Source organism: Talpa europaea (assembly GCF_964194135.1).
Source record: "Talpa europaea genome assembly, chromosome: 13".
Lineage (NCBI taxonomy): Eukaryota > Metazoa > Chordata > Mammalia > Eulipotyphla > Talpidae > Talpa > Talpa europaea.
Genome location: NC_140080.1, coordinates 14,058,357 through 14,086,015, shown reverse-complemented (window position 1 = coordinate 14,086,015; position 27,659 = coordinate 14,058,357). Strand labels below are relative to the sequence as shown.

General features: G+C 40.4%; 1 protein-coding gene across 1 annotated transcript; it reads left to right on the top strand.

Annotated features, from left to right (window-relative positions):
* Positions 1 to 3,638: 3,638 nt before the first annotated feature.
* Positions 3,639 to 19,993, top strand: FEM1C (fem-1 homolog C; the record flags this gene model as incomplete). Its single annotated transcript, XM_084252183.1, has 2 exons — positions 3,639 to 4,182; positions 18,684 to 19,993. 2 exons carry the CDS (start codon positions 3,639 to 3,641, stop codon positions 19,991 to 19,993), a joined length of 1,854 nt encoding a protein of 617 aa, XP_084108309.1.
* Positions 19,994 to 27,659: the final 7,666 nt, after the last annotated feature.

The window sequence follows — 27,659 nt, the reverse complement described above, 5'->3', positions numbered from 1 at the left end:
CTTTCATAAATTCTCAGAAAATGTTTTACGCAGCATGGGACTTTTGTCCCATCAGTGTCACTCAATTCATTGACCTCCTTCCATCTTATAAACTCAGTGATCTTCAGGTCGTATTTTATTGAAAGTAATTCTTAAAATCATCTAACTGGCAAAAGCATTTGTTATCCGTCATTATAAGGATATACTTTCTCAGTACAGCCCAGTCTATTAAATTGATAAAGGACTGACCAAGGTTGTTTGAGGCTTTTACACCCCAGGGCGATTCATCATTTAAAGATTCTCAGTGAGTGAGAGCTACACCCTTTCTTTGCAGTTTGGGAAATAGAGGACTGTTGTGAAAGAGTTGGGAAATAGAAACAGGGACACAACTTGACTGCCTTCAGCAGCCAATCAGTTTTAGGAAAAAAATAGAGATGCAGTTTGGACATTTAGAAATTAATACTACCTCCGTGTGCATCTACCTCTTGAAAATTGCTGGGGAATGCACATTTCAGCTTAAAGAGCACTGATGTAAATTTTTATGTCATCTCATTGAATCTGATGAGGAAGACAGGTGAGCTCAGGTTAGTTGTTGGTTGAGTCACTTTACACGGGTGTCTATACCCTGTGGGTATAGAACTGTGGCAGATACACTAGGAACAGAACAACCAGTTCTCTTGGTGGTTTAATTTTTAAGATGGTTGCGCTCATGCTTTCTGTTCTTAGTATTTTCTTCTAGTTTTGGGGTACTGATGTTGAGTCTCTATACTGACCACCTAAGGAAATATTATGCCTCTCTTAAAAATGATTAGTAGGACTGTAAAAACATGAGAAAACTTTGAAGGGTATGGGGAAAAAGCAAAATACACAGTTGTATGAAATGATGATTTCATGTGAAACTACATGAATTTCTGACACTAAGTAAATGCAAAGATGAGGGTTTTTTTTGGTACAAAGTCTTCATTGTTGCATGACTTTTAAAATAATGATTACATTTATGATGCTGGAGATCAGATAACCTGTTTAATATTTCTTTCTCTCAATGGTACCATGGAGCTCTGTGAATCTAAATCTCCCCAAGTGGAGCACTCAAGAGACTGACAATTGGCTTTTCCAAAACTGTTTTCTCATCATGATTCATTAGGGGTGTGATCCCCCAAACATAAGCCTAGTTAAAAACACCCCATGTCTTCATGGATTCCTGAAGTTTATCTCCTGCTGTATGAAGTAGTAATTCTTCATATTTTTAAGCTTGCTTTCATTTCCTGGTTTTATTGTTCTGAGTTCGAGAACTCAATCTTGCTTACTTATATGGCTCTTAGCTTCTTTGTTCTGCAAAGCCTCATAATTTCGAGTGCATATGTGAAAAAAATCAGTCACGTGTGACAGCCTCCACAATTAACCTGTTCTTCAGATTTGTTTAGCGTGTCTGTGTATATACATATATACACAATATATATACACAATATATATACACATATATATACACACAGTATATACACAATATATATACACAATATATATACACATATATATACACACAGTATATACACAATATATATACACAATATATACACACAGTATATATATACAATATGTATGCAAACTATATACACATATATATACACACAGTATATACACAATATATATACACATATATATACACACAATATATATACATAATATATATACACTATATATACACATAAATACACAGTATATATATACACTATATATATACACAATATATACACACACACACACACACACACACACACACAATATGTGAGCTCTAATCACAAGCTCAGTATAGTGCAAGGGAAGAGGAAAACAGCCTAGAGCCACACTGTGTTTTGCGGGTGACAGATGGCTGCCACCCTTTAGGGGGTTCTGGTGGTGGGATTTCGAGGTCCGCGGAGGAGCCCCCCACCGACCACACAGGAAGCTGTGAGCTGCGGCGAGGGCTCTGCTCCCCCAGCCCCAGCACCAACATCCGGAGCCACGGGGCCCCGCCCCTCGTGCCGGCCCCGCCCCCAACAGTCCCGGGGCGCCGCACGCAGGCGCGTCCTCCGCGTGGCTCGAAGCCCCGCCCCTCCGAGCCGCCCCGCCCCGCCCCCCCGCCCCCCGCCTGGTCCCTCCTACGCCGCCCCGCCCCGCCCCTCCAGCCCCGCCCCGCCCGGCCCCTCCCGCGCCGCCCCGCCCCCGGCCCCCGCCCCGCCCACAGGCGGTTGCTCGCGGCGGCGCCGCCCTCCCACAGCCCAATGGGGCGGCTGCCAGGTCGGTGATGCTCGGGCGGGCCGGGGCCGCCTCCAGCCTCGCCGGGCGCGCTCGGCCCTTTATATAGCGCCGGCGCGGCCCGGGTGCAGCCGCTGCGGCCCGCGCAGACCGGGGGGCGGGCGGCGGCGCGGCGGGGCGGGGCGCGGCGGGCTCATTCCTGTGGGGCGCGGGGCATGGGGGAGCCGAGCGGCCGCGGGGGGAGCGCGGCGGCCCGGGCGGCGGCGACGGCGGTTTCCAGCTGAGGCGCCCGAGCCCGAGCGGCCGCCGGCGGCGGGACGACCAGCCGGGCAGGTAGCGGCGGCGGCGGCGGGCGCGAGCCGGGCCTGAGGCGCGGGGGGGGGGCAGGGGGGCCTGAGGCGCGGCGGGGGGTCGGGGGGGCTGAGGCGCGGGGTGGGGGTCGGGGGGGCCTGAGGCGCGGGGTGGGGGTCGGGGGGGCCTGAGGCGCGGGGTGGGGGTCGGGGGGGCCTGAGGCGCGGGGGGCCTGAGGCGCGGCGGGGGGGCCGGGGGGCGGGGAGGGGGGCGCCCCAGGCGCGCGAGGCGGCGGCGGCCCGAGGCCAGCGCTGGGGGCGCTCGGCGGGGCGGCGGGTCTGGGGGTGCGGCAGGCCGGCTGCGTGTGGGGACGGCGGGGGTGAAGGTTATGTGGGGGCGACCGTGGTGGGGGGCGCCCGCGGCTCTGGGGGGGCCCCCAAGCTGGGCGGACGAACTTCGCTGAGAGGCGCCGGATTTCCTGAGGCGCGCGGGGCTGAGGGGGGCCGGGGGGGCCGGGGGGGCCGGCGCTGGCTGGCCGGGGCGGCCGCGTCCGACCTTTTTGTTCCTTCTCGAAGCCCGGACGGGCCGCGCAGGCCTCGCGCCCCGGCGCGCCCTCCCCGGCGGCGGCGAGGACGGGGAGCCTTTCCGGGCCCGCGGCCCCGGCCCCCCCCGCCCCGGGCTGCGCCCCGGGCGCGCGCAGGTAAAACTGGAACAAAGCGGGGCGCCCCGGAGGCGAGGGAGCCGGCGGGGCGCGAACCCCGCGCCCTCGGGGGCACCGGCCCTCGTCGGAAGCTCGGGGCCCCCCGCCTCAAGCTCGGGGCCCCCCACCTCAAGCTCGGGGGCCCCCCCACCTTTGTAGCCCCCTTCCCTCCGCTGTGCGCGCGCGGAGCAGCCCCGGAGCGTGGAGATTGAGCAGCGCCGCGCTGGCTCCCGCCCCGCGCGCGCCGGCACCCCACTTTGTCGCTCTCTCCCCGCAGCTGGGCGCTCCGGCCGTCGCTGCTGGAAGGCGAGGCGCAGACTCCGCGTGGCCCCGGGGCGCGGCGCTTCACCCTGAACTTTGGTCCCGGTCGAGAGAGTTAAGCTGGAGCTTCGCTCGGAAGGATAAAGACGCGCATCCTCGCGCCGGGACATAAATGGATCTGAAGACCGCCGTGTTCCACGCAGCTCGCGATGGCAAACTCCGGCTCCTCACCAAGTTGTTGGCGAGCAAATCCAAAGAGGAGGTTTCCTCCTTGATCTCCGAGAAGACGGACGGGGCCACGCCGCTGCTGATGGCGGCCCGGTACGGGCACCTGGACATGGTGGAATTCCTCCTGGAGCAGTGCAGCGCCTCCATCGAGGTGGGGGGCTCGGTGAATTTTGACGGCGAAACCATCGAGGGGGCCCCCCCTTTGTGGGCCGCCTCCGCCGCGGGGCATCTGAAGGTGGTGCAGTCTTTGTTAAATCACGGCGCGTCCGTCAACAACACGACTTTAACCAATTCGACCCCCCTTCGCGCGGCCTGTTTCGACGGTCATTTGGAAATTGTCAAGTACCTCGTGGAGCACAAAGCCGATCTGGAGGTGTCCAACCGCCACGGGCACACCTGCCTGATGATTTCGTGTTACAAAGGACACAAAGAGATTGCCCAGTATTTACTTGAAAAGGGAGCGGATGTTAATAGAAAAAGTGTTAAAGGTAAGTGCAGCCTCGTCATGTTGGCATTTTCAGGAAAGTTTGCTGTTGTGTTGGGTGTTCTGACGGGGCGTCTCTCCCGGCGTGACCATGGCGAGTGTTTTCTCTGGTGTTTACCAGTACGTGGAGCCAGTGGGAGGCAAACGAGCTGGAGGGCCAGGGAAGCGGTGTTTCCTGGCTCTCGTTGAGAGTCACTTCCAGTTCCTGAGAAATGGGTTCTCCCAAGGGACCGCCTGTTTCTGACGGCTGGTTGGAGCCCCTCGGTTTGATATACCGGAGAATGTCCTTCCATGTGATGTTTTTCTTACATTTATGTAAGAAACAACCTGGGAGTAAAAACTATTTGGTGAGTCACTGTCTCATTTGTCTTAAATGGGCATTTCATTTGTTATTCTGTCAAGCAAGGCAGGCTACACCAAACTGACCTGGAAAGGGGTAGGTTAAGAGGAAACGAAGAAAAAATTTCTCTTCCCTAATTTCCTATTTATTGTATGGCCAGTAGAAAAAAAAAATCTATGTAGAACATACAGTAAATATGGCAAGAGAGAAAGCAGATTTTTTTAAAACTGCTGCAATACTGAACAAAACAAGGGCTAGTTGAGACAGATGTGGATTTGTTGGCTAGCAACAATGTAAATATCTGTCAGGTTTACCATTGTGTCTCATTTTTGTAGTTTGTAGAGCAGCAAATGATAGTTAGAATTTCTAAATCCTTTAAAATCAATCCACTGTTTTGATGGCATCATTTTGATCATTTGGAAACCTTATTTTCCTTAGAGGTTTATTTATACAACAGAAAAGTTATGCACTGCATAATTAAAGAAAACCGTTGAAACTTAGAAGTAGTATACAGATATGGGAGAAGAACTCAAGGAATACAGGTTGATTTACTGTTTACAGTGAAAAAAGTAAGTTGTCTCACCCCTGATTTCTAGACCTCCAACCCACCAGCAGACACTCTTAGAGTTTTTTGTGTGTGTCCTAGAGATAGTCTGAGCAAATATCAGCATAGATGTCTGGGTACCCCTCCCTCCCTGCTTCCCCATTCTGTTACTTGATACTGACTTGTTTTTTTTTTTAAACCTGAATTTATCCTGTATGCCATTCACCTCAAACACAGAGCTACCTCTTTCTGTTTTATGGCTGCACAGAATTTCATTGTATGAATTATATCATTTATTTAGTCCCTGTTGATGGACAGTTAGTCATATCCACTATTAACAGTGCCACTGTGAATATTATTGTTGACAAGAGAGTGTCTTCACACAGTGTGAACGTGACTATATTATAAATACCTATAAGTGGAATTGTTGAATCAGAGGCAGAGTGCATTTGTCATTGTGAGTGACTGCAGTGTCTGTCTTTGAGAGGCTAAACCACGTAATTATGGGAACACCATGATTTCTGGAGATACCAACTGAACTTTGTATAATCTTTTAAAAAGTAGTTTGTTGTAATCATACACATTCATTATGGTTTTTTAAAATATTTTTTTAGAGGAAGTAGAAAAATCTCACAAAATTCCTGCACTCAGAGACAACCCTTCCAGATAGTGTTAATCTTGCATATAGATAATACAGATAAATGTATACAATTTTCTTTTATATGCTCTCTATAACCTGCTTTTTAGCTTAATAAATGTTATCTTTAATGTCTATAATTATACCTCTGACTTCAGTAGCTGCATACTCGCCTACTAATGGAGATTTATGTTGCTTCCGGTTTTTTCAGCATGATAAAAAATGTTTCTGTAAACATTCTTATAGGTGTTTTTATTTGTTCCTAGTTATCTCTGAGATAGGTTTTGGGTTAAAGGACAGCATGACTTTTTTTTTAAAGCAGTTGCCATTCTTTTAAGAATGCTTGTTTTAGAAGAAGAAATTACTGCGTTAGTTACCTTGTCAATATTGGGAATGCTTGAACTCCACACTGGGTGCAAAGGTATGACAGCTTATTTAGGCTTGTTGGCTTATCATCAGCCTAATGTACAGATTGTTTCCAAAGTCATATTTAAGTCAAATTTGGATGTGTTTTGAGTTTGTCGTTGGAGAGATGAGGACCTGTAGTATTTCCCATGTATTCTTCAAAATCGCTTTAATTAATTTTGGAGATAAAATGTATGAGAGAACTATACTATAAAAAGCTAATTTTTAACAACATTTCCCCCTAACCATCTGGGAACAATATTTAACTTGATTACATTTTCCTTTTCAAAAGAATATTCCCTTTATCAACATCATCAAAGCCTTTTATGTGAGGATGTATGTGTTTCCTCTTTGGCCCTATAAGTCATTTTTTTTTCCCCACCGCTATCAGTACCTAGTATTTATGCCTTTTAAAAACAAAAAGCCGGTCCAATTAACATGAGAAAAGTTTTTTTTTTTTTTAAACGAAAAATTTCAAGAGCCTTAATTAAAGGAGTAATGTTTATATAACATGCAATGTATATATAAAGCATATATAACACATGTATGAGTAAAACACCACAAAACATGCAGTACTTTTACCTTTAAATGGTGCCTTTCAAGTTGACAGTGATTTTTAATGAATGATGACTCTTGGGGGCAGACTCAAGTACAGATGCATCCTCCCCCACTTTGATTCTAAGCTTCTGTTCTTTGATAATCATGCTCATTGACTACTCAGATTTTTCTTAAGGGTAAAGAGGTAATGGAATAGTCAAATCAGTTAAAACCCGTGTGGAAACACTGGAGAAGGATCTGATAGAGTATCAAGAAAGTATGCCACCCCCTCCCACCTAAAAAGTGGAAAATACTGATAAGACGAGGGATAAAATAGGATATTTGTTAGCAGACTTTTTTTTTTTTTTAAGTCAGCTCTTGGACGCGGTTCTGACGAAAGAAAATGCCAGTAGATAATGTTTGCTTTGCTTAAATGTAATAAAATGCACGTGACTTCTATGACCCATAACTTTTTAACAGTTGGCATTTCAATATATTATTTAACCTTTTTCCATTACTTTTTAACAGGTGATTGGCATTTTGAACATGTTTTAACCTAAGGTGGAATGCATTGATTAATTGAGAGAACGTTTATTGAGCCCCTCAGTGTGCCAGGCTGTTAGTGTATACAAAGAGGAGTAAGACAAGCTGTCCAGTCCTTGAATCCCTGCTCTTGGGGGGCCCATGGTTTGATCAGAGAGACAGGTTCCTAAGCAGATACTTAACCACAATATGGTAAGTGTATCAGGAGTGCTTTCTCTACCACCTTACTACCTGAGCAGATTGTGGGTTTCTGTTGATACTTTCCCCTGGCATTTAAAAGGGGGAGAAAAATTTCGAGATATTTAGAGACACTTCTGCAGCTTAACTCTCACAAGACAATTGATTTTGGGGCAGGGGAGTTAGTTGCTATTTAAAACTAAGGACCTTAAATCAGAAGTAATTAGACAAATCCGTATCAGCTCTATTACCTTGATCCCAGCACTTCAGGATTATATTCAGCTTTGGCATTCATTCATTCATTTATTTATTTATTTATTTATTTGAGCACTGGTTATAGTCTTGAGCACTGGTTATAGTCAGAAGTGCGGGAGGGTGAGAGAATCCGCCAGAGCCAGAGCGGGGAGCAGAACAGGCAGATGGACGAAGCACACTACTGAGGGGAGCAGCGGGCGGCAGGAGAGGTCTGCACGCCATGTGGGACCCTCCTCCAGTGGCCGGGGAGCAGCCGGGGATCGAACCAGCGCTGCAGAGGCTGCGGGGAGCTTCGCAACCCAGCGCTCAACCGCTGCGCCACCGGGGAGGCCCACAGCTTTGGCTTTCTTTGGAACTTTTTTATGTTTGCTTTTATTGCCTCAGACTAGGAATATACAAATCTAGGCTGGGTTCCTGGGCACTTCAATTCTGCCTTTATACCCAAATTTGACTGAGAACTAAGCAGCCGAAAGTGACTATTACAGACCAGTAGAACAACTCCTGAAGTTGGGATTGGTGAGACTGCCCTGGCTGGCACTGTGCTCGCACAGGCTCCAGCATTTCAGATACCCAAGGGAGCTGAGTTAAATTTGTAATGTGAATACTGGCCATTTCCTGTGGTCAGGCTATGATGTTGGGGCCTTGTGGAGGCTGTGAGAAGATACAGATGTGACATTTGTTAACTGCTAAAAGAATGGTATCAATCAGTGCTGTTGAATTTTAGGAATGTACTGACTAGCAAAGGCTCCGTGGAGTTGAACTGGGGAAGATTTTGTTGGAACTCAGATCTGAGGAAGGGATTTCAAACAGCTTTTAAAGCTGGAGACATGGCATAAGGAAAGGCACATTGAGAAATATGCTTGGAGGGTCCAGGAATTGGGACCAAAGGGCGACCAGGACTAGGTTATATAAAGGACCCTGACTTCAGGGTAGGGAGTTAGAGTTTTTTCTTGATGCAATGGTAAACAGTGAACGTGGTAAACAGTGAAAGTTTTCAGTGGAGGAATAACTGGATTTTTTTTTTCAAGCTCAATCTGTTTAACCTGCATTCCATGACATCACACACTCTTTGAGGCTAGAGAACTGATACTTGTCTCTGCATTACGAAGAGGATCAGTGCAGAGTGGGCTATTAGTGAGCTTGTTGAGTGACTGTATTGGAGTTAAGAGAGGACAGAGAGTCATGTCGTCTCACAAGTATAGTTAACTTTAGAAGGGTTTGAGAACTAATTCAGGCTGTTTGTCTTTTTATTTTGGATTTTTTTTTTTTTTGCATTATAATCTCTTTAGCTTTGTTATTATTTTAAAAGATACAGTGGTTATTGTACTACCCTGGCTTACATTGCTGTTAGTATTTTGGTAGTGAAAATTGTCTTATGCAATAGTGGACAGAAGAATACATGGAACCACTAAGGACCTGCTTGCTTGCACAATTATCCACATTTGCTACAGTTTAACAAAAAATGTTTCCTCTCTCTCCTTTTGTTTTCTGCAGTAGTTTAAAGCAAACCCTAGGCATTCTGTTACTTCTCTCCCACAGTATAGGTATTTGAGGGCATGGATGTATTTCAGTCAAAAGAAAAAAAAGAATCTTTTTAATGCATTGTAAATGCAAAGGATTTTCCAATAAGAAGTTCTTCCCTGTAAATTAAGAACTTCTTTTTAATTAAGAACTTTTGGTATCAAGATAAAGAGTATTGTCCTGTAGGTTGGTCATTTCACTGTACTTCTGTACACTGAAGTACACTGTACTTCAATTATCTGAGATTCTTGTGAGTTGAAATTCTCTTCCTTCTTGACTTTGAGAGCTTCTTCTCAACTGTTGGTCACCTCAGTCTACCTGCTTTCAGAGAACAGAGAGGACTTAAGCTTTCATTCTCTTGTGTAACACAGTTCTCTTAATGAATTCAGCTTATTAGTTGTATTCATTAATGTTTTGATGCCAAATTATTGAGTTGCTCCTGCTAATTGCTCCTCATTGTTTTTCTCTCTTGTGTCCCAGGCACACTTCTCTGTATCCTGGGGGGCACTTGGTATCCTAAGTGGAGAAGCTAAGCCTTAGGTGATGTGCAAATCCAGTGCAGTAGGGAAATGTCCATTGTGTTCCTCTGTCCTTGAAGATTGGCGTTTGAACTTTGAATCCTTACAGAATTGAACTGAAGTTGATGAAATGAGTGGATCGTGACTACTACTGCTGTTTCAGTCTTTGGTAACAACATGAACTTAAAGCATAGGTTAGGTGTTTCTTGTTCACTTTTGAGCATCTGTGGTGCATCTGTGACTTTCCTAGATTTATTAATAAAAATTTTTTAAACAAAATTTAGGAAGCCCCTGGTATTCTAGAGATTTATGCTATTGAGACACTCATCATGTAATGTGGCGGGTGAGACAGGAGAGACCCAGGTCAAATAGTCACGTCTATTTTCCTCTTTCCTTCCCTTTGGGAAGAGCTGCAGCTGGAAAGGGGATGAACTAGGATGATTAGGAGAGAGAATTGTAATGAAGTCTGTGGTGTTGATGCTTTCAGTATTCAGATGAACCTTTTATACTACTATTAGTTGTTTTTAGTCCTAATCCCGTAGGTTAGGTGCATTGAACCTTGGCAGTTCTTATTATCAAGATTTTTTTCAAAGCAAATTCCTCATCCCGCTGGAGTCATCAGGATGCATCTTACCCCTGGATGCAGGTATTTTTTAGCTTTTAACTTTGTTATGACCTCAAAGACCTGTACTATTAAATTCCTGCATGCTCTCGCCTAGTGCCTTTATACACAGAATTATTAAGGGGCGGGCACATGGTAATCTTGGCACAATTTGTCTTTGATTCTATTTTTAATTCTTTTTGAACTCTTGTCCTTGAGTAGCTGTAAGAATATACAGCTATGGGGAGGAAAATATTCTGAGCAGGGGAACCTTCCAGGGCTCCTTTGGCATCCTGAGGTATTTCTCTGTAGCCCTTCTCACTTCCCTTTACACACGCAATTGTTGTTTTGGAAATAAGAACTCGCAGTCAGAACTGGTATATGCAGTTGAACTGCAACCCACGACCCCATTTTTACAAGTGGGCCTCTTGTAGACTTAGATTAGCTCCAGCGACGGAGTTGAAGAAGAACTGGCTGCATGTCCGAAGACCTGAGCCAGGCACGGTAGAGCATAGGGAGATGAGAATTGTTTTTGTGCATTTTGGACAAATTTCTTACTTTATTGGTTTCTTTTAATTGCTGCTTCTCTTCTGTCAGTCAAAACTTACTCTTCTACTAAAAACACAACTTCAATTTTAAAGTGGCTTTGAGATGTAATTTACATACCGTTCACACATTTAAAGTGTCCAGTTCAGTGATTCTATAATGACCTTTCATCACGCCCTCCTCCAACCTTTATATCCATTAATAGTTACTTCCAGTCCTCCCCACATCCTCGGATGCATTCTCTAGTCTGAGGCGATCACCAATCACCAATCTCAGTGTCCTTGTGAATTTGCCTATTTTGTTCTTTTTCAGAGAAATGGAATCATAATAGTCTAACATTCTTGAATGAAACTACTGACAGGGTAAAATATATACAGGATATATAGTCGACAACTGAGCCATCATTTTATAAAATATGTATAGAAAGACTAATCCTAAAAGCTGGTCCATAGACATGTCATAAAAGAAAATACAGTTTGAACAAACAGGAGGAATATGCCTATGTATAGAAGTAGTACAAATTAAAATTCAAAAATTAACTCCAGTGCTAGAAAAAATTACTATGAAAGTGAAACTTTCCAGGCGTTTTGTAATCCCTTTGGAAGTGAATTAAAGATGTGTTAAGCTACTTTTTTGTGCTTTGTTTATTGAAGTATAATATATAAAATAACACCCATCCTTTTATTAGTGTGCATTCTGTAAGTTATGAACAGCTGTTATTTCACCACTGCTGCAGTAAGGATAGAACAAAAAATGTCTTCATACCCCTTGCAGTCAGATCCTCTCCCAGCACTCTCCCCTCAGCAGTCACTCTGCTATCTGTCCTTGTCCTTTCCAGGCATTCATTTTAACAAGGAAAATTTCGCACATGCCCACCAACTGGGAAGTGTTTGTGTAGGTTGTGGCATGCCTCCTTACTTGAGCCTTCACTCTGAAGCCATTCTGAATGATTATGCTGCGTCTGTGTGGCTCATGTAGACCACGTAGTAGCACAGTGTGACACAATGACCAAGCAGGGAACAGTTGTCTGTGAACTGATGCAACTTTATCAAAACATGCTATGTAAGGAGACTTGGAGAGGTGATTCAAATTATATTGCTTTAAAATTATATCCCTTTTTGTTAGCTTCTGTTTTTAAACTTAAGTAATAACTAGGCTATAATTCAGAAACTTTTTTTTTAAGGTTTCCAGGGCACTAAAGTTTGTTTGGGGGGTTATATCTTAATTTGTTACAGTAATAAAGAAGACTCCTTCCTTTTAGTATTTTGTAAAACTTGCCCTCAGAAGCTAAGTTTAAGTTGCTTTTTTGTGATAAAAGCTTTTTGTGATAAAAAGCACTAAAAAATTTAATGATCTCCTTAAGCTTTAGCAGTTTGCAAGCAGCTTTGTGTGATCTAGAGAAAATATAGGATCAGTATTTTTTCGGAGTAGAAGAGTTAGGTAAGAATACTTGTGAAGTATTAATGTTATGTTATTGTGAGGGATTACGTAATATCTTACTAGTCTAAAATGAGTACCTCCCAGGATGAGAGATACATTTATTTACCAAGCATTCTCAAAAGACAAGTTGATAAGGCTTACCCACAGAGGCCTCTTTGAGCACCTGAAGTTTCTGGAGAAACTTGAAGGACAAAAAGTTGAAAAGGTAAAGATGACAGAGTTGTCACAGGAGAAATATTTAGGGTGGAGTGTCGTAAAATAGAAGCAGAACCTCTGCCTTGTGAAGTATTGGCACTTCATATGATGTGCGTTGACACAGTCCTTTGGATTACAGTTGGTGTCAGCGAACTGTTGACGCAGAGGTCAAATCCTGCCACCCACACCCTTTTTTAAATCAACGCCTGGGAGATGAGAAACGGGTTTTTATATCTTTTTAACGGTTGGGAAAAAAATCAAATGAGTAATATTTCATGACACATAAAAATTACATGAAAAGTCATGTTTTAGTGTCTGTAAGTAAGACTTTGTTGGAAATCATTTAATGTCCATTAACTTACTTTGGATATTTTTGTGATAGGGCAGTAGTTGGAAGAGACCTCATGGCCTGCAAAGACTAAACTTCTGTCTAACCCTTTACAGTCAAAGTTTGCCGACTCCTGGGGTGGACTCCCAGTGCAGCTTTCCTGCTGGCGATGCAGAGAAAGGAGGCTGGAGAGGTAGAGTAGGAAAATACTTCTTAGCCTTTTAAAATCTATTTCCCTTGAGTGTATCTCCTTAAATGTGTTCTCTCTAGCCAAGACTAAGCGCCACTTCACGTAACTTGCCTTCTAAAACTACAGATTTCAGCACTACTCTCCTCCTGCACACAAGTAGTTCTTTGAGAAGCACCGGTATGGTTTTGACAACATTGTAGATTTTCACCTTTTTCCTGAAAAACTTGGAGGAAAATTAATGTGAGTGGTAGAAGTTTTATTTTGAGTTTTGTTTTGTTTTAGTTATAACTTATTCCTAGAGTCTAGCATGACTAACATGTAAAGTATACCTCAAAAAAAATGTGACCTCAGATGTGAGCAACACTGAAATGCAGTTGGGAGACATGGGTTTGTTTTACTATTTCTCTTTTCTATTTGGAGAGTAGGTTTATCTTCTCTGCTTAGTAGAGTTGTTAATATAAGATTACCCATACACAAAAGTTGAGAAATAAAATTTTGGGCAAGAAAAATCTTCATTCATCTCTACATTTTGTCATTTGCTTATTATTTGGGTCTAACATACTGTTTTTCCCTTATAGCCACTTGAAATGAACGTTTAGCTACTTTTAAAGCCTTCTCTTGTAATGTGTTTATTTAAGCACAGTTTCAGTCACAGCCAACAAGATTAATTATTGGTTATTTGGTTAATTATCAGTGTTTTCATTAAAATCTAGTTAAAAATACTCCATTTTTGGTTGGATTTCTTCTCTGACCAATAGTTCTTTAGAAATATATTTATAAATTTCAAATTTCGAATATAGGGAGATTTTTCTGTTTTTTTTTTTTTTTTTTAACATGCTTAGAACACAGTAGGTGATTTCAGTCATTTGAATTAGTTTGAGACTCACTGGCACCCAACACTGTCAATGTATGCGCCTGCCCCATGTACCCTTGGGGAAAGTGGTATTGTGCATTTGTGGGGTACAGTGTTCATTTATACATGTGAGTTAAATCCAGTTTGTTAATTGGGTTCAAGTCTTTTATATCCTCATTGGTTTTAGTTTTCTATACTGAGAAAGGCATTTTTAAGTATTCTGTGATTGTCAATTTGTTTGATTTTCCTTGTAGTTCTGTTGATTTTTACTTTATATCATTCAAACCTAATTTAGAATGATATTTTTATGTTGTTCTGAATTTCAGATCATGATAAAATATTTTCATTTTATCTGTAATCATGCATTTTGCTTTAAAGTTTACTTAGTCTGATACTTTAATGTCAGACAGCTTTCTTATGAGTTTTTTTTTTACATGGGGGATATTTTTTTCCCATCCTTTTACTTATGTTCTTTATTCTTATAATTAAGGTATTTCTCTTGTATTTCCGGTCTGTTTTTGTCTTTTAATGGGAACATTTTGTTTGCTTGCATTTAATGTAATCACTAATATGTTTGGGCTTTAATCTAGTAGCTGCTTTTTAATGTTCACTTGTCCTAGCTTTTTTTGTTCCTTTGTCTCTCCTTTTTTTTGGTCAGTTATTTTTCATTATTCCATTTTTTACCATATTAGAGAAAATGTAGCTAGTTGAATGCATATTCTCTATCATTTTCCTGGTTACTGTATTTTACTATATTACTACTTTGACTTACCAAAGGCTAACTTAAATTTATTTTACTATATTACTACTTTGACTTACCAAAGGCTAACTTAAATTTATTTTATTTTTTTCAGACAATACAGAGACCTTAGAGTACTATAACTCCAATTGTTTGTTTTTATGCTTTTCCCATCAGGGATTTTACTTTCATTTGTATTTCAAGACTTAAAAAACACTGTTATTATTAAAGTCATTATTTGTTTAGATTTCCCACAAACTTACCCTTTCTGTTGATGTGTATGCTCATATCTCCAGGCTTCCCAGTGTGTGTCATCTGCCTTTTCCCTAAAAAACACAAAGTACTGGGCCTTCCGGGTGGTGCAGCAGCTGAGCGCTGGGTTAGGAAGCTGCCCGCAGCCTCTGCAGCACCGGTTTGATGGCACTGGTTTGATGCCACATGGCACGCAGACCTCTCCTGCCGCCCGCTGCTCCCCTCAGCAGTGTACTTCCTCTGTCTGCCTGCTCTGCTCCCCGCTCTGGCTCTGGTGGATTCTCTCACCCTCCCGCACTTCTGACTGTACCCAGTGCTTGTATAAATAAATAAATAAATCTTAAAAAAAAAAAAACCACAACAAAACACAAAGTACTGAGGTCTGCTGGTAATTAATCAGTACGTTAATTTTTTCTTTTTTTTTCCTCACGTGAAATAGTCCTTTATTTCACATTTAATCTTGATGTAAGTATAGACTTCTAAGTTGGCAGTTATTTTCCTTTAGTGCTTTCAAGATGTCATTCCCATGTCTGCTGGCTGATGTGGCTCCTGATGAGAACTTCGCTGTAAGTTTACTTACTGCTCGTGTGCAGGTTTCTCCACCTATTCTCTGGATTTCAGGTTTTTCTTTTCTTATTTTTCTGCATTTTGTGATATTGTGCTTAAGTGTGATTTTTCTTACTCTTCTCAGTGTTTGTAAAATTTATTAAATTTGTAGTTTAATCTTTTACCATCTTCAGCAAATGCTCAGACTTTCTCTTTTTAAATATTGCATTGGGCTTTCTTCCCTTAGAATTTGATTTTAAGTGTGTTAACCCTCCTGACATTGTCCTTTTTGTCTCTTACAGTCCCCTGCTTCCTCATTATTCTACCTCCATGCTTGTTTCTGTACATTTTCATTTTACTTATTTTTTTAGTTCACTAATTATCTATTTCACTCTATTTCACTGTTACTTGCCTTTAAATCCACCCACTGAATTTTTCAGTTCTAGAATGTCCCTTTGGTTCTTTTTGTAGTTTTCAGTTTTCTAATTCTCAAAATGTTTTTTAATCTCTTTGAATGTGCCAACCTCAATAACTGTGAAGTCCGCATCTGACCACGGTATTATGTGGGTCTTCCATTAGGCTTTTCTACTAACTCTGGTTTTTGTGTTGTGACTACTTGTTTTTGCTTCTGTACATTAATTTTGATCAAATAGCAAACATTATATATGAAGGAAAAAATAATATGAACCCTCATATGATATAGTATCATAATCTTGTAAATAGTTTTTGTGTTTGCTTCTGAATTTTAATACATGTACTAGCCATTGTTGGTTACTTCAGTTGGCAACTGAGATGATTTGTAATTGGATTTCAATTCCTGTAATGACAGTTTATTTGTAGTTTACCTTAACTCTTAGGACGCAGTCCTTTGGAGCTATGGAAGTATAGAAAGTTTCATAGTTCCCTTCTCGGTCAGTTTGGATTGCACTTTTCTCCTCTTGTCCTGCAAGGCTGTCAGAAGCTCTGCTTAGTTTTTCAGCTGCCTCCTCCAGAATCCTTACAGGTCATTGGGGAAAAACTTGCCCAAGAATCTGGAATTCTCTAATTCTATTTCTTTTTCCTGGATGTTGTCCTCTTGTTAGCTCTTAAATGCTGTCAGATTTTTAAAAAGAATTTTCAGGTTTTCTATCAATAGTTCTTAGTGGAAAGGTGATCTTACTACCTCTGCCATTATTAGATGCGGAAGTCTTCCTTACGCTTTTTTCAAAAATACCATTTTTTCAGTACATTTATGTTAAAAAATACATATTCTGTAATGTTTTAGTGCAGAAGTTCTGTTAATTAAAAAACTGGCTTTTGCTGCATTTTGTTTTTCTTTAACTTACGTTATGCTGAGTAGAAAGAATGCCTACATCTAAGCTGCCTTTTTATATTCATAGTTCTTGTGTAATGTCTGTTTCTTTTTGTTTTTTTTTTTTAAGTTTTATTTATACAAGCACTGGGTATAGTCAGAAGCGCAGGAGGGTGAGAGAATTCTGTAATGTCTATTTCTTAGGGGAAAAAATAGAAATAATAGGGATTCTTAATTCAAAAGAGTTTTTAAAATGCCAAGAGTTTTAAAAAAATAAGGTAGTCATGTTTACAAATATTTTGAACACATAAACATTAGTAGTCAGGTTCTGGGCTCTCTTAGTGCTTTGGTACTTTACGCGTTAAAACATTGTATCAGACACCGTTCCCTTGTAGACCATTGAAATCCAGGGTCAGAATAAATATATCTGCATTAATTCTGTAGTTCCTGTAGATACCATGGAAGACTCAGCAGAATAAATTTATGGAGAGATTAAAGTCCTAATGTATAATAATTTGCTTTTGTGAGTTTTAGTTATAGTTTTGTTTTGTCTGGTACCCAGGTTTTAAACCATTTTTAAGTGCACCCGCTGTGTTGGGGTCTCCAGGGCCACCCGCATGTTTGGAGGTTACTCAACCTATAATTAAATTTACAGCCAACGTTTAGTAGAGCGATGTAATAAGGACATGCAGCTGGGTCATGAGATGGCCAAGTGGGGTCTAGAGGCATCTACGCCCAGGAGATTTGGCTCTCTTTCCTTTTCATGAGAGGTGGCACAGACCATTCTTTCCCAGCAGCAAAATGCATGGTTTGCTGTTTCCTCCTGGAGAAACCTAGTGGAGACTCAGAGCCCGCAGTTTCTGTTGGCAGCTGCTGACATCTATAGGCACCCCTCCTGAGCACGTGTCCCAAAATACAGATTCCCAGAAGGATAGCAGGTGTTCAGCATAAATGGCATTGTTTGTGCAGTGTGGGCATAGTGAGCCTCCTTTGTCACTTAGAGAAAGTTTTATGTCTTGGAACTGTTTACCAGACGAGTTGTAGATGCTAGCCAAAGGTCATCCTTGCAAGTAGGTCTTTCTAAGGACAGCAGTGTCAGCCTAGTATGACTCACTGCTGAAATTCTTGTAAGCATCACATGTAAATATCAAAGGTCTGCATGATCAATTTCTGTTCAGAAAATTTATAAGATGCTTTTCACTAAACTTAGGTAGCTAAAGGTACTTGGGTGCTTATCATGTCTTAATATGTTTGACACGGGCTTTTACTGATGTGCTAGTGCCTGTTGTCAGTTTTAATCCATGTGTGGGAAGAGCAGGACAGTGTTAGAACGTTTAGTACTTCTAAAAAGAATGTTTTAAAAAATTAAATTATAATGGGAAACAATCCATTATGAGAGGACACTTCAGATGTCTCCTTTAATGTTCATGTTGAACCTCCCACATATTTTTCCCATTTTGTTGGACTTAGTTTTCTTATGGGTGCTTTTTGAGGAAAGTACTTTGTTACCAAGAATTTTGACTAAAACGGTGGAAGTTCACTTGGTGATCAGAAACAATGAAAAAATAATTTCTGACTATTAGAATCAAATCAGAGACGCTTACATATTACGAATGGGATTTCTCACTTACAAATGCGGAAACTGACCCAGAAAGTTAAATAACTGTCAGTAAAACTGAATAACTGGTTAATTTAATTTTATCAGATTTTCGTCATAGAACATATTACTTGAAAACTTACTTAAAATATCAAGTGGCCTTGGATTAATTTTAAACTTCATCTGGTCACTTTTGCTATCCTTTCATGCATAATTTGGTCATTTCTCTTATTCTGCAAGCTTAATAGGTACTTCTTAAACCCCTGCAGCGTGTCAGACACTAGTTTTAGGTGCCTGCGATCTTTTTTCCTCATTCGTAACGTACTAGAGGACTTCAACTGTAGGGAGGTTTGGAGCCCCTGCTTTCCTTTCGGTTCTGAAGTACATGCATGTATTGCACTGTATCCTGGTCCTTCAAAATACGTCACCTCTTTTTTTGTTCTCCTTAAGGTAATACGGCACTGCACGATTGTGCAGAATCTGGGAGCTTGGACATCATGAAGATGCTTCTCATGTATTGTGCCAAGATGGAAAAGGATGGTTATGGAATGACTCCCCTTCTCTCAGCAAGTGTGACTGGTCACACAAATATTGTGGATTTTCTGACTCACCACGCACAGACCAGCAAGACAGAGCGGATCAATGCTCTGGAGCTTCTGGGAGCTACGTTTGTAGACAAAAAGAGAGATCTGCTTGGGGCTTTGAAATACTGGAAAAAGGCAATGAACATGAGGTACAGCGATAGAACTAATATAATTAGCAAGCCAGTACCACAGACACTAATAATGGCTTATGATTATGCCAAGGAGGTGAACAGTGCAAAAGAGCTCGAAGGTCTTATTGCTGATCCTGATGAGATGCGAATGCAGGCACTGTTAATCAGAGAACGTATTCTTGGTCCTTCTCATCCTGATACCTCTTACTACATTAGATACAGAGGCGCTGTCTACGCAGACTCCGGGAATTTCAAGCGCTGCATCAACCTCTGGAAGTATGCTTTGGATATGCAGCAGAACAATTTGGACCCTTTAAGCCCAATGACCGCCAGCAGCTTATTGTCTTTTGCAGAACTGTTCTCTTTTATGCTACAGGATAGGGCTAAAGGCTTGCTGGGCACCACTGTTACATTTGATGATCTTATGGGCATACTGTGCAAAAGTGTCCTTGAAATTGAGCGAGCTATCAAACAAACTCAGTGTCCGGCTGACCCATTACAGTTAAACAAGGCTCTTTCCATCATTTTGCACCTAATTTGTTTGTTAGAAAAAGTTCCATGTACTCTAGAACAGGACCATTTTAAAAAGCAGACTATATACAGGTTTCTTAAGCTGCATCCAAGGGGAAAGAATAACTTCAGCCCTCTTCATCTGGCTGTGGACAAGAATACTACATGTGTAGGACGGTACCCTGTTTGTAAATTTCCATCTCTGCAAGTCACTGCGATACTGATAGAATGTGGTGCTGATGTGAACGTCAGAGACTCCGATGACAACAGTCCCCTACATATCGCGGCTCTGAACAACCATCCAGACATCATGAATCTCCTTATTAAATCAGGTGCACATTTTGATGCCACAAACTTGCACAAACAAACTGCTAGTGACTTGCTGGACGAGAAGGAAATAGCTAAGAATTTGATCCAACCCATAAATCATACCACATTGCAGTGTCTTGCTGCTCGTGTTATAGTGAATCATAGAATATATTATAAAGGGCATATCCCAGAAAAGCTGGAGACCTTTGTTTCACTTCATAGATGATAATTTGACTGTATTTTAGCACTATTCAAGCACGAATTGGTAACAGTTGTTTCATAAACAAACACTGTTGTGATAACACCAGCATTCATTTCGCTTGATTGTCGGCCTGCTCTCATTGGCTGAAGCCTTGTAAGCATCAAATTTCCAGGATTGGCATCCCAGTATTTAATATAAATAATACCATATAATATATTGTTTGTGAATTATTGAGAAATGTAATGTCATTATTCAAATTTCTAAAATTGTCTGCCAAAGGCTTATCCATTCTGGTTTTGTTTGCTGTTGGGTGTTTGGGAAAGAGTGGATCATTTTTCAGTGGTATCTTTATACTTTATTGGATTGTGAATTTTATACAATTGAAGGTCTTTTTTCCTGCTTCTCCCTTCTCCAAGCTTCTCCCCTGTTTCTACTTTAATTTTCCTAACCATTTCTACTTACCAATTTTTCCCTGTTAGGGATCCATGCTAAGTTGTACAAATTCTATGGACTTGTTACCATTTGCAGTTACCATAAGTGCTTTATCTTCTCTATGCACCGGCTTAAACTTGACTGTTGTATGTTAGCATATTTTCTATGCAGCACTTGGTCAACTTCAATTTAAAACACTGTTAAGTTTGTTCCAAAGTTCATTTTATGGAAGTACTCTGTAGCATGATCATTTTTAGAGCTACTGGTTAGCTACCTGAGCTCATGCTTCCCCCCCCCTTCCCCTCACATCTGAGGTTTCTTTCTCTAATCCACTGAAATTATTGTGTGCTAAATTTGGGAAACAAATCTATTCTAACTCATTAACCCAGTTGAAATTTAGGTCTGTCATCTTAATATATCATGCGGTAAAAGGAAGAATCGTCATAAAGTGACCCACCTTTCATGCTGCCCCAGCATTGTCCTGCTTGTGCTGATGATGTGATTAGGTGTAGAGAATCCGCTTAAATTTAACCAAAGTTTATCACACAGCTTAATGAGTCACATTGAAATGTTCACTAATTGAACTGCAAATAACTTTTAGTTTCAAAAAGAGCTAAAGCATGTCAGTGGCATGATGCTTGCCAAGCCAGATCTAGGCATCTAGAATAATTAAGGTATTTTAGTGCGCAATTTACTGCCATAGTATCAAAGGTCAGTAACAGTGTTCTTTCTTTCTTCAAGCTTACTTATACCTTTAAAGATAACTTGCATGAATTACTTTGGTCTCAATCATTTGTCTCAATAGTTAAACACACAAGGGTGCAGCGCTTCCTCTTCCCCTTACTGAAAGGTAGCTTTTCTTTTCTTTTTGAAAAAATGTTTTCACAGCTTTGCTAATGCCACAGAAAGGGCTCTTTTAACTTAAGGAAAGATAAATGAAAAGTACTAAAAAGATTCAGGTAATTATCATTCAGCACTTTATTGTTATTCAGAATAAAATTTATGATGTCGTATTTGCCCTGCAAATGTCTTAATGAAATTGTTCTGAATAAAAAACTCCTTATTGGTTTGAGAAAACTCAGTTTACCTGAGTTTAATGAGCTGGATCACTTGGATTTTTGTGTTGACTTTTTATTCTGAGGATTGATACAATAGTATATAGAGAGTCATATTGCAGTCACATTAGGTTTATCTTCATCTTTATTCAGTAAAAAGCTTATAATGAAGAGTAGTCAAAAGTAAGAAAGTGCTAGGCTTACTTTCTGGTTAAATAATTGAGGTTTAATAATTTTAAAGATATCCTTACTCATTTTACTAGGTTGTAAATTTAATTTCACCATTGAAAAAGGTAGATTGGATTTATCAATATAAATTTGTTCATTTATGTTTTATATGTATTATACATGTCATCTTTTTCCAACCTTTTCATGAAGAGGTTTTAATATTTACCATGGGCAAATTTGATGAAATGTTTAACTGCCACATATATTAAGAATAATTTAGACAAAGATTCTAGAAATATGAGACATCAGTATTCTCAAATATTTGACTATAACCTAGTGGTATAAGAATTATATACACGAGTTGCTTTTTTTAAAAAGGAAAACTTTGCAAGTGCAATAAATCTGTGTTTGTTGATCTCAAGAACTTTTAGGTAAAAGATGAGCAATTGGATTTTTAAGTGATTGAGTATTTCCCTTCTGCTGTGGAAGGGTAGGAGGGCTTACATACTCTTAGAGCAAGACACATCACACATCTCCTACTGTTTTACAGGTGAAGTTTAATTCTGCAACTCTAGTATAAAATAAGGATTTCTTTTTGTGGCATTTTCCTCCACTAAAGGTAGATAATAGTGTGAACTGTTCTTCAGTTCTTGATGATGGAAATGCCTTATTTAGATTAGGATACAATTCTGTATTTGCCATCTCCCTGAATGCCGTTAAGAGCTTTTGAAAAATCCGTTAGTTTTATAGCTCAGAATGGTTGGTGATTTTATTTTAGCGGAGGTTGGTTAATGAATATGACCTCAGACACTGTTAAGGCCTTTGTCAGAAAATATTCTCAAATTTGTCATGAGCTGAATAAAAAATTACATGAAATTGTGATATTTTTTAACCATGGATGAGCAGTTTATACTTAATGAACTAGTTATACTTATTTGAGTCAGACTGAAGTATACACTGTAGCATGTTGATGTTGGCTGGAGCTAATATTGATTACATTTCTACAAAACAAAGTCCTGTTAAAACCTGCTGAATTTTAGCTGTTCCACTAGTAATCATTTCTGTAAAAGAAATGGTCATTTTACTCAGATTACATCCCTGTCTACTTTAAATTAAAGTCAAGTGGATTATAGATTTAAAAAAAAAACGGTCATTTTCTTAGCCTTGAATTTGACAGGGGCATACGCCCAAATCAGCAAAAGATAATTTGGTGCCCATTATGATTTGGAAGTTAAGTGATGGCTCACTTGTAAAGTGATGACCTAATGTATGTTATTTTAGAGACCTCCCCTCTACATGACTTGGGAAAATTGTTTAGGTTTATATTTGAAAGAATCATATTGCCCAGCAGAAACCTTAGGTAGAAATTTACAGGTATAATAACCCTTGTAATTAATTTTCTCAGAATTGTGGGGGCCGGATGAAATATCAGTAACCATATTGTACACTGTTAACAGCAGTGCTTGAAACGTAAATCATTTTAGAGTTAGATACTAAGAAAACTAAAATTAATCGGTCATCTTTTTCTGTTTTTTTTTTTCCTTGCCCTCATATATCACTAAACAACTAAAGTTCCTCTCCCTTTTGTTAGTACCCATTGTGTATTTTCAGAAGAAGTACTGTATTCAGATGCCAGCCAATAAATTGTCACACAATGGAAAATGATATGCCACAACATTCATTGTAAGGTTTAATAAAATTAAATTTGCACCAAATATAAGTGTATTCTTGTTAACTCTTAACTACGTGATTTGTTATCCTAATGTACGTAATAATAGACTCCTGTTTCAGAAAACACCTTCTTGGTAATTTATGATCAGTTTGAACTTGAGAGTTCTAATTATTCCTCCATGTGAAAAGCAAAGATGACTTATGAACAGTTTATTCTAATTTTTTTTTCCAGTAAAGACCACAGACTAAAGAATAGGGGAAGATTTTTGTTGTCAGATGCATAGAAAAAGGGCTTTTAAAGAAAATATTTTTATTAAGGTAACATTGGTTTACAACACTGTAAATGATTTAGAGACATAGGATCACACCCTTTATACCACATTTTTCTTAACTGGGTTAGTAGCATCAAAAGTATGTCATTATATTATGATGTTACATTTAATTTTCATCATTTTAAATTACAAAATCTAAGTAGTCCTTATCTTTCTCTTACATATGTATTTTGTATTACAAAAAAAATAAATAAGGGTCCTGAAAATGTACCGGTCATTTTTTCTAAACTCTAAGCATAAGTTGAAATATCCAGTTTTGGGCCTCTCCAGTGGCGCAGCGGTTGAGCGCTGGGTGGCAAAGCTGCCCGCGGCCTCTGCAGTGCTGGTTCGATCCCCTGCTGCTCCCCGGCCACCGGAGGAGGGTCCCCCCTGGCGCGCAGACCTCTCCTGCCGCCCGCTGCTCCCCTCAGCAGTGTACTTCGGTCCTTCTGCCTGCTCTGCTCCCCACTCTGGCTCTGGTGAATTCTCTCACCCTCCCGCGCTTCTGACTGTACCCAGTGCTTGTATAAATAAATAAATGAATAAATCTTTAAAAAAAAAAAAAGAAATATCCAGTTTTACAGGTTGAAATTTACCTACCTTTTGAATCTTCACCCTACCTTATCCATGCACCAGACTTCTTCGCCCGTAGCTTATGGTTGTCTCCCCAGTATCACCGCTAATATTTTGTTGTTGTTGTTAAACCTTTATTTTTTTTTTTAATTATTTTCTTACATTGTTAGTTTTTGGACATTCTTTGGTTTCTCCCCTCAGGTGTCGTCCCCATAGTTATCCCACCACCACAGCACCCGTGAACCATCAGCATAGTCCCCTGTGCTTGTCCCCCTATTTTGACAGCTCCCCTCCTCGCCCTGCCCCCACCGCTGTATACCTCAGACTATGGTCAGTTTGCAAGTTCTGTCTTTTTCCTGTCCCTTTGTTTGGTTTCTCTTTATTTCACATGAAACCATTGGTATTTATCTTTCTCCTTTGACTTATCACACTCAGGATAATCTCTTCCAGCTCCATCCATGTTATTGCAAATGGCATGAGTTTATCTTTTTTGACTGCTGAGTAGTATTCCGTTGTGTATCTATACCACATCTTCTTGATCAGTTCTTCTGTTTTGACACATTTACTGACCACTAATATTTAAAAGGCAATCTTACCAATTTATAAGAAAGTATACTGCATTGAATAAGAAACAGTCTTGTGTATTCAGGATACTCATTTCTTCAAGATACTCTTTCTCTTTTTTTTCCTTCTCTGAGCTCAGGTTGTTCTTGAATAATCTGGGTTGTGGGAGTGGTGAAATAATTGGTTGCTGGTGCTGTCTTATACAGTTATTGAGGAACAGCCATCGAAGGAAAGGAAAAGCCTATCCAGGCCAGGGACTGGCAAGGCAAGCGGGCAGCGTAGGGCTCTTGGAGAGAGGCTCCTCTGAGTATGGCTTAAGTTTGTGTGGTGTTTGGAGAATGTGTGTTCAAAAGCCTGATGTTGGACTCTGGGGGGCAACAGGATGGTCCCAAGGGCATACAGAGTGGACATGACCCTGGGTGTCCAAATAGTGGAGCCTTGTGCCAAACACCTCTGGCACCTCAGGGAAATCTATTCCAGGACTTCACAGACAGAGAAATATGGGCGATACAGTCACATGTGGAGCTTAGAAAATATACTTAAAACTTTTTGATTTTTCTATAATCTTGAGACTAAATTAGTATTTTCTAGTGTTGATGTATTTGATTTATGAAAATTATGTAATTTGAATTAGGAAGTATACAAATCAGAGTCGTAGGATATTTATTTTGTTGAATACAAAACTAAAATTTTGGCATAATTAAAATTCATAGTGAAGTTGCACAGATTGGGCTCTGTGTACCCTTATCTAGTTTTCCCTGATGTTAATATTTCACATAAAATGATGGGGGCCTCCCTGGTGGTGCAAGGGGTTGAGACACAACCTATGAGGTAACCCCAGCCACTGCAGTGCGATTTTGATCCCCGGCCAGGGAGCTACCCACATGGCGCAGCAGACCTCTCCTGACTCACTCGCGGCTCCCCTCAGCAGTGTACTTTGGTTGGTCTGCCTGTTTTGTTCCCCGCGCTGACTCTGGTGAGTCCTCACACTCCCCGCACCTCTGGCCTGTGCCCAGCTCTTGTATGCATAAATAAATAAATCTTAAAAAAATTTAAAAATAAATAAAATGATGGTATGTGTTTACCAAAACTTAGTTCCTCAAAACTAAGAAACATCAGTACTTTTCCATTATCCAAAATACAGATTTATTTGGATTCTACCACTCTTTTTTTTCCCACTAATGGCCTTTTTTGTTCCTGGACTCAATAAGACAGTACATTGCTTTTACTCATCATGTCTCCTTAGTCTGTAACAGTTTCTCGATCTTTGTTTTATTAGATCGACACTTTTGAAGATTGCTTGTCAGTTCTTTTGTAGACTGTCCTTCAGGTCAGACTAATATTTCCTAATGATTTTATTGGGGAAAAATCGCATGGAGGTCAGGCAATGTCATTACATCATATCAGGGGCGTACCTGAGACAAACATGGCTCATCATTGGTGGTGTTGACCTTGATCACTTGGTTAAAATGTGTATGGGTGTGAAATAAGTTGATACTAATTTGCTTTGTTGCTCAGATTGTTCGGCTCTGGCAGCAGCCATGCCTTTTTGACATGACCCCATTTTTTTCTCTTTCGTTTTTCTTACTTTCTGGAAAGTACTCCAGGCTCAGCTTGTAGTCTCTCTCCCCCAGCCCTAGAACCAGCTATTTCTCCAAAGAGCCCTCTTCCTTTTATTGGAGAATAGTTGAGTCCAGAACCTGATTGTTGGGCGTGCTTGTTGAATGTATACTAGCACACGTATACCCACACATTTGTAATTGCCTCTGTATCTGTATACTTAAAATAAACCTGCTTAGTACTGATTTCTTCAGCTTCTAATCGAGCACCTCAGGCTTCATTCCAGTTTTCTCCCATTGCTTGTTTGTAACCTCTTTTTCTTGTTAGTGAAACACCTAACTCCTATTATTTATGATTTATTTATTTCTCAATGCAATCATACGTATAAAATAGTTTGAGTTGCTAACCCAGTACCGTTGTGAGAAATGTACCTGCTAGAGTACAGTGCTGTGTACATTTGTTTTTTTCTATTTTTTTTTTTTTTTTTGTCTTTGGTCTGAACACTGTTTCCCAAGGGCACTTAAGACAGCACCTGTTGTTCCCAACAAAACCTTTTTTAATAACTATTTTGTGATAGGCATCAAAGTCAGTTTGGTGTAATGTGAGATTCTGACTACAAATTATATAGGTGGTCATGGAAAACAAGAGGATGTATTAAAGACAATGTATTAAATGTTAATGTTAAATGTATAAATTTAAATTAGAACTATATGTTCTGTACATTTTTGCCTCTTGCCCCTTCAAATTGTATTCCCTGCCCCCGGGTTATTCAACAAATCTAACTCCAGTATCTTTTCATTTCTTTTGCTGATTTTCTTGCTTTTTGGTTGTGATCGTTAAAATAGAATCAAAAGTTTCAATTGGTGCAAGTTATCTTCCTCCCATTTTGAACAGACCTTAAAAAATGAAGTGATGTTAGGATTGCTGGGAGTAGGTAGTGGCGAGGTTAAAGATGAGTCTTTATTTTCGTTATCTTTTTAATGGTATTTTCCAACAGAATTATCCTCTGTGTTTAAATACTGAAGCATCTTAGTTTTGTGCTAAAAACCAAAATCAGGGAATTGCTGTTATTCTGGTTTTTTCTCAGGCCCAGTTAACTTTTGTGTGTACCATGATAGGAAAATATTGTTGAATCTGACTATCGGTATTTAAACTCCTCCAACCTGTCAAGTTACTGAAAGCTTAGGGGAAAGAATCTTTATGACTGGAAGGAAATAATTTGGGGAGAATTTATCATTCATACATTCAATAAATGTATTGACCATCAAGCACTATATCATGAGCCAGGGATATGAAGATTTATAGTGTAATTTTGTCATCGGAGAGTGAGCAATATTTGGGGGAGGCAAATAAGTA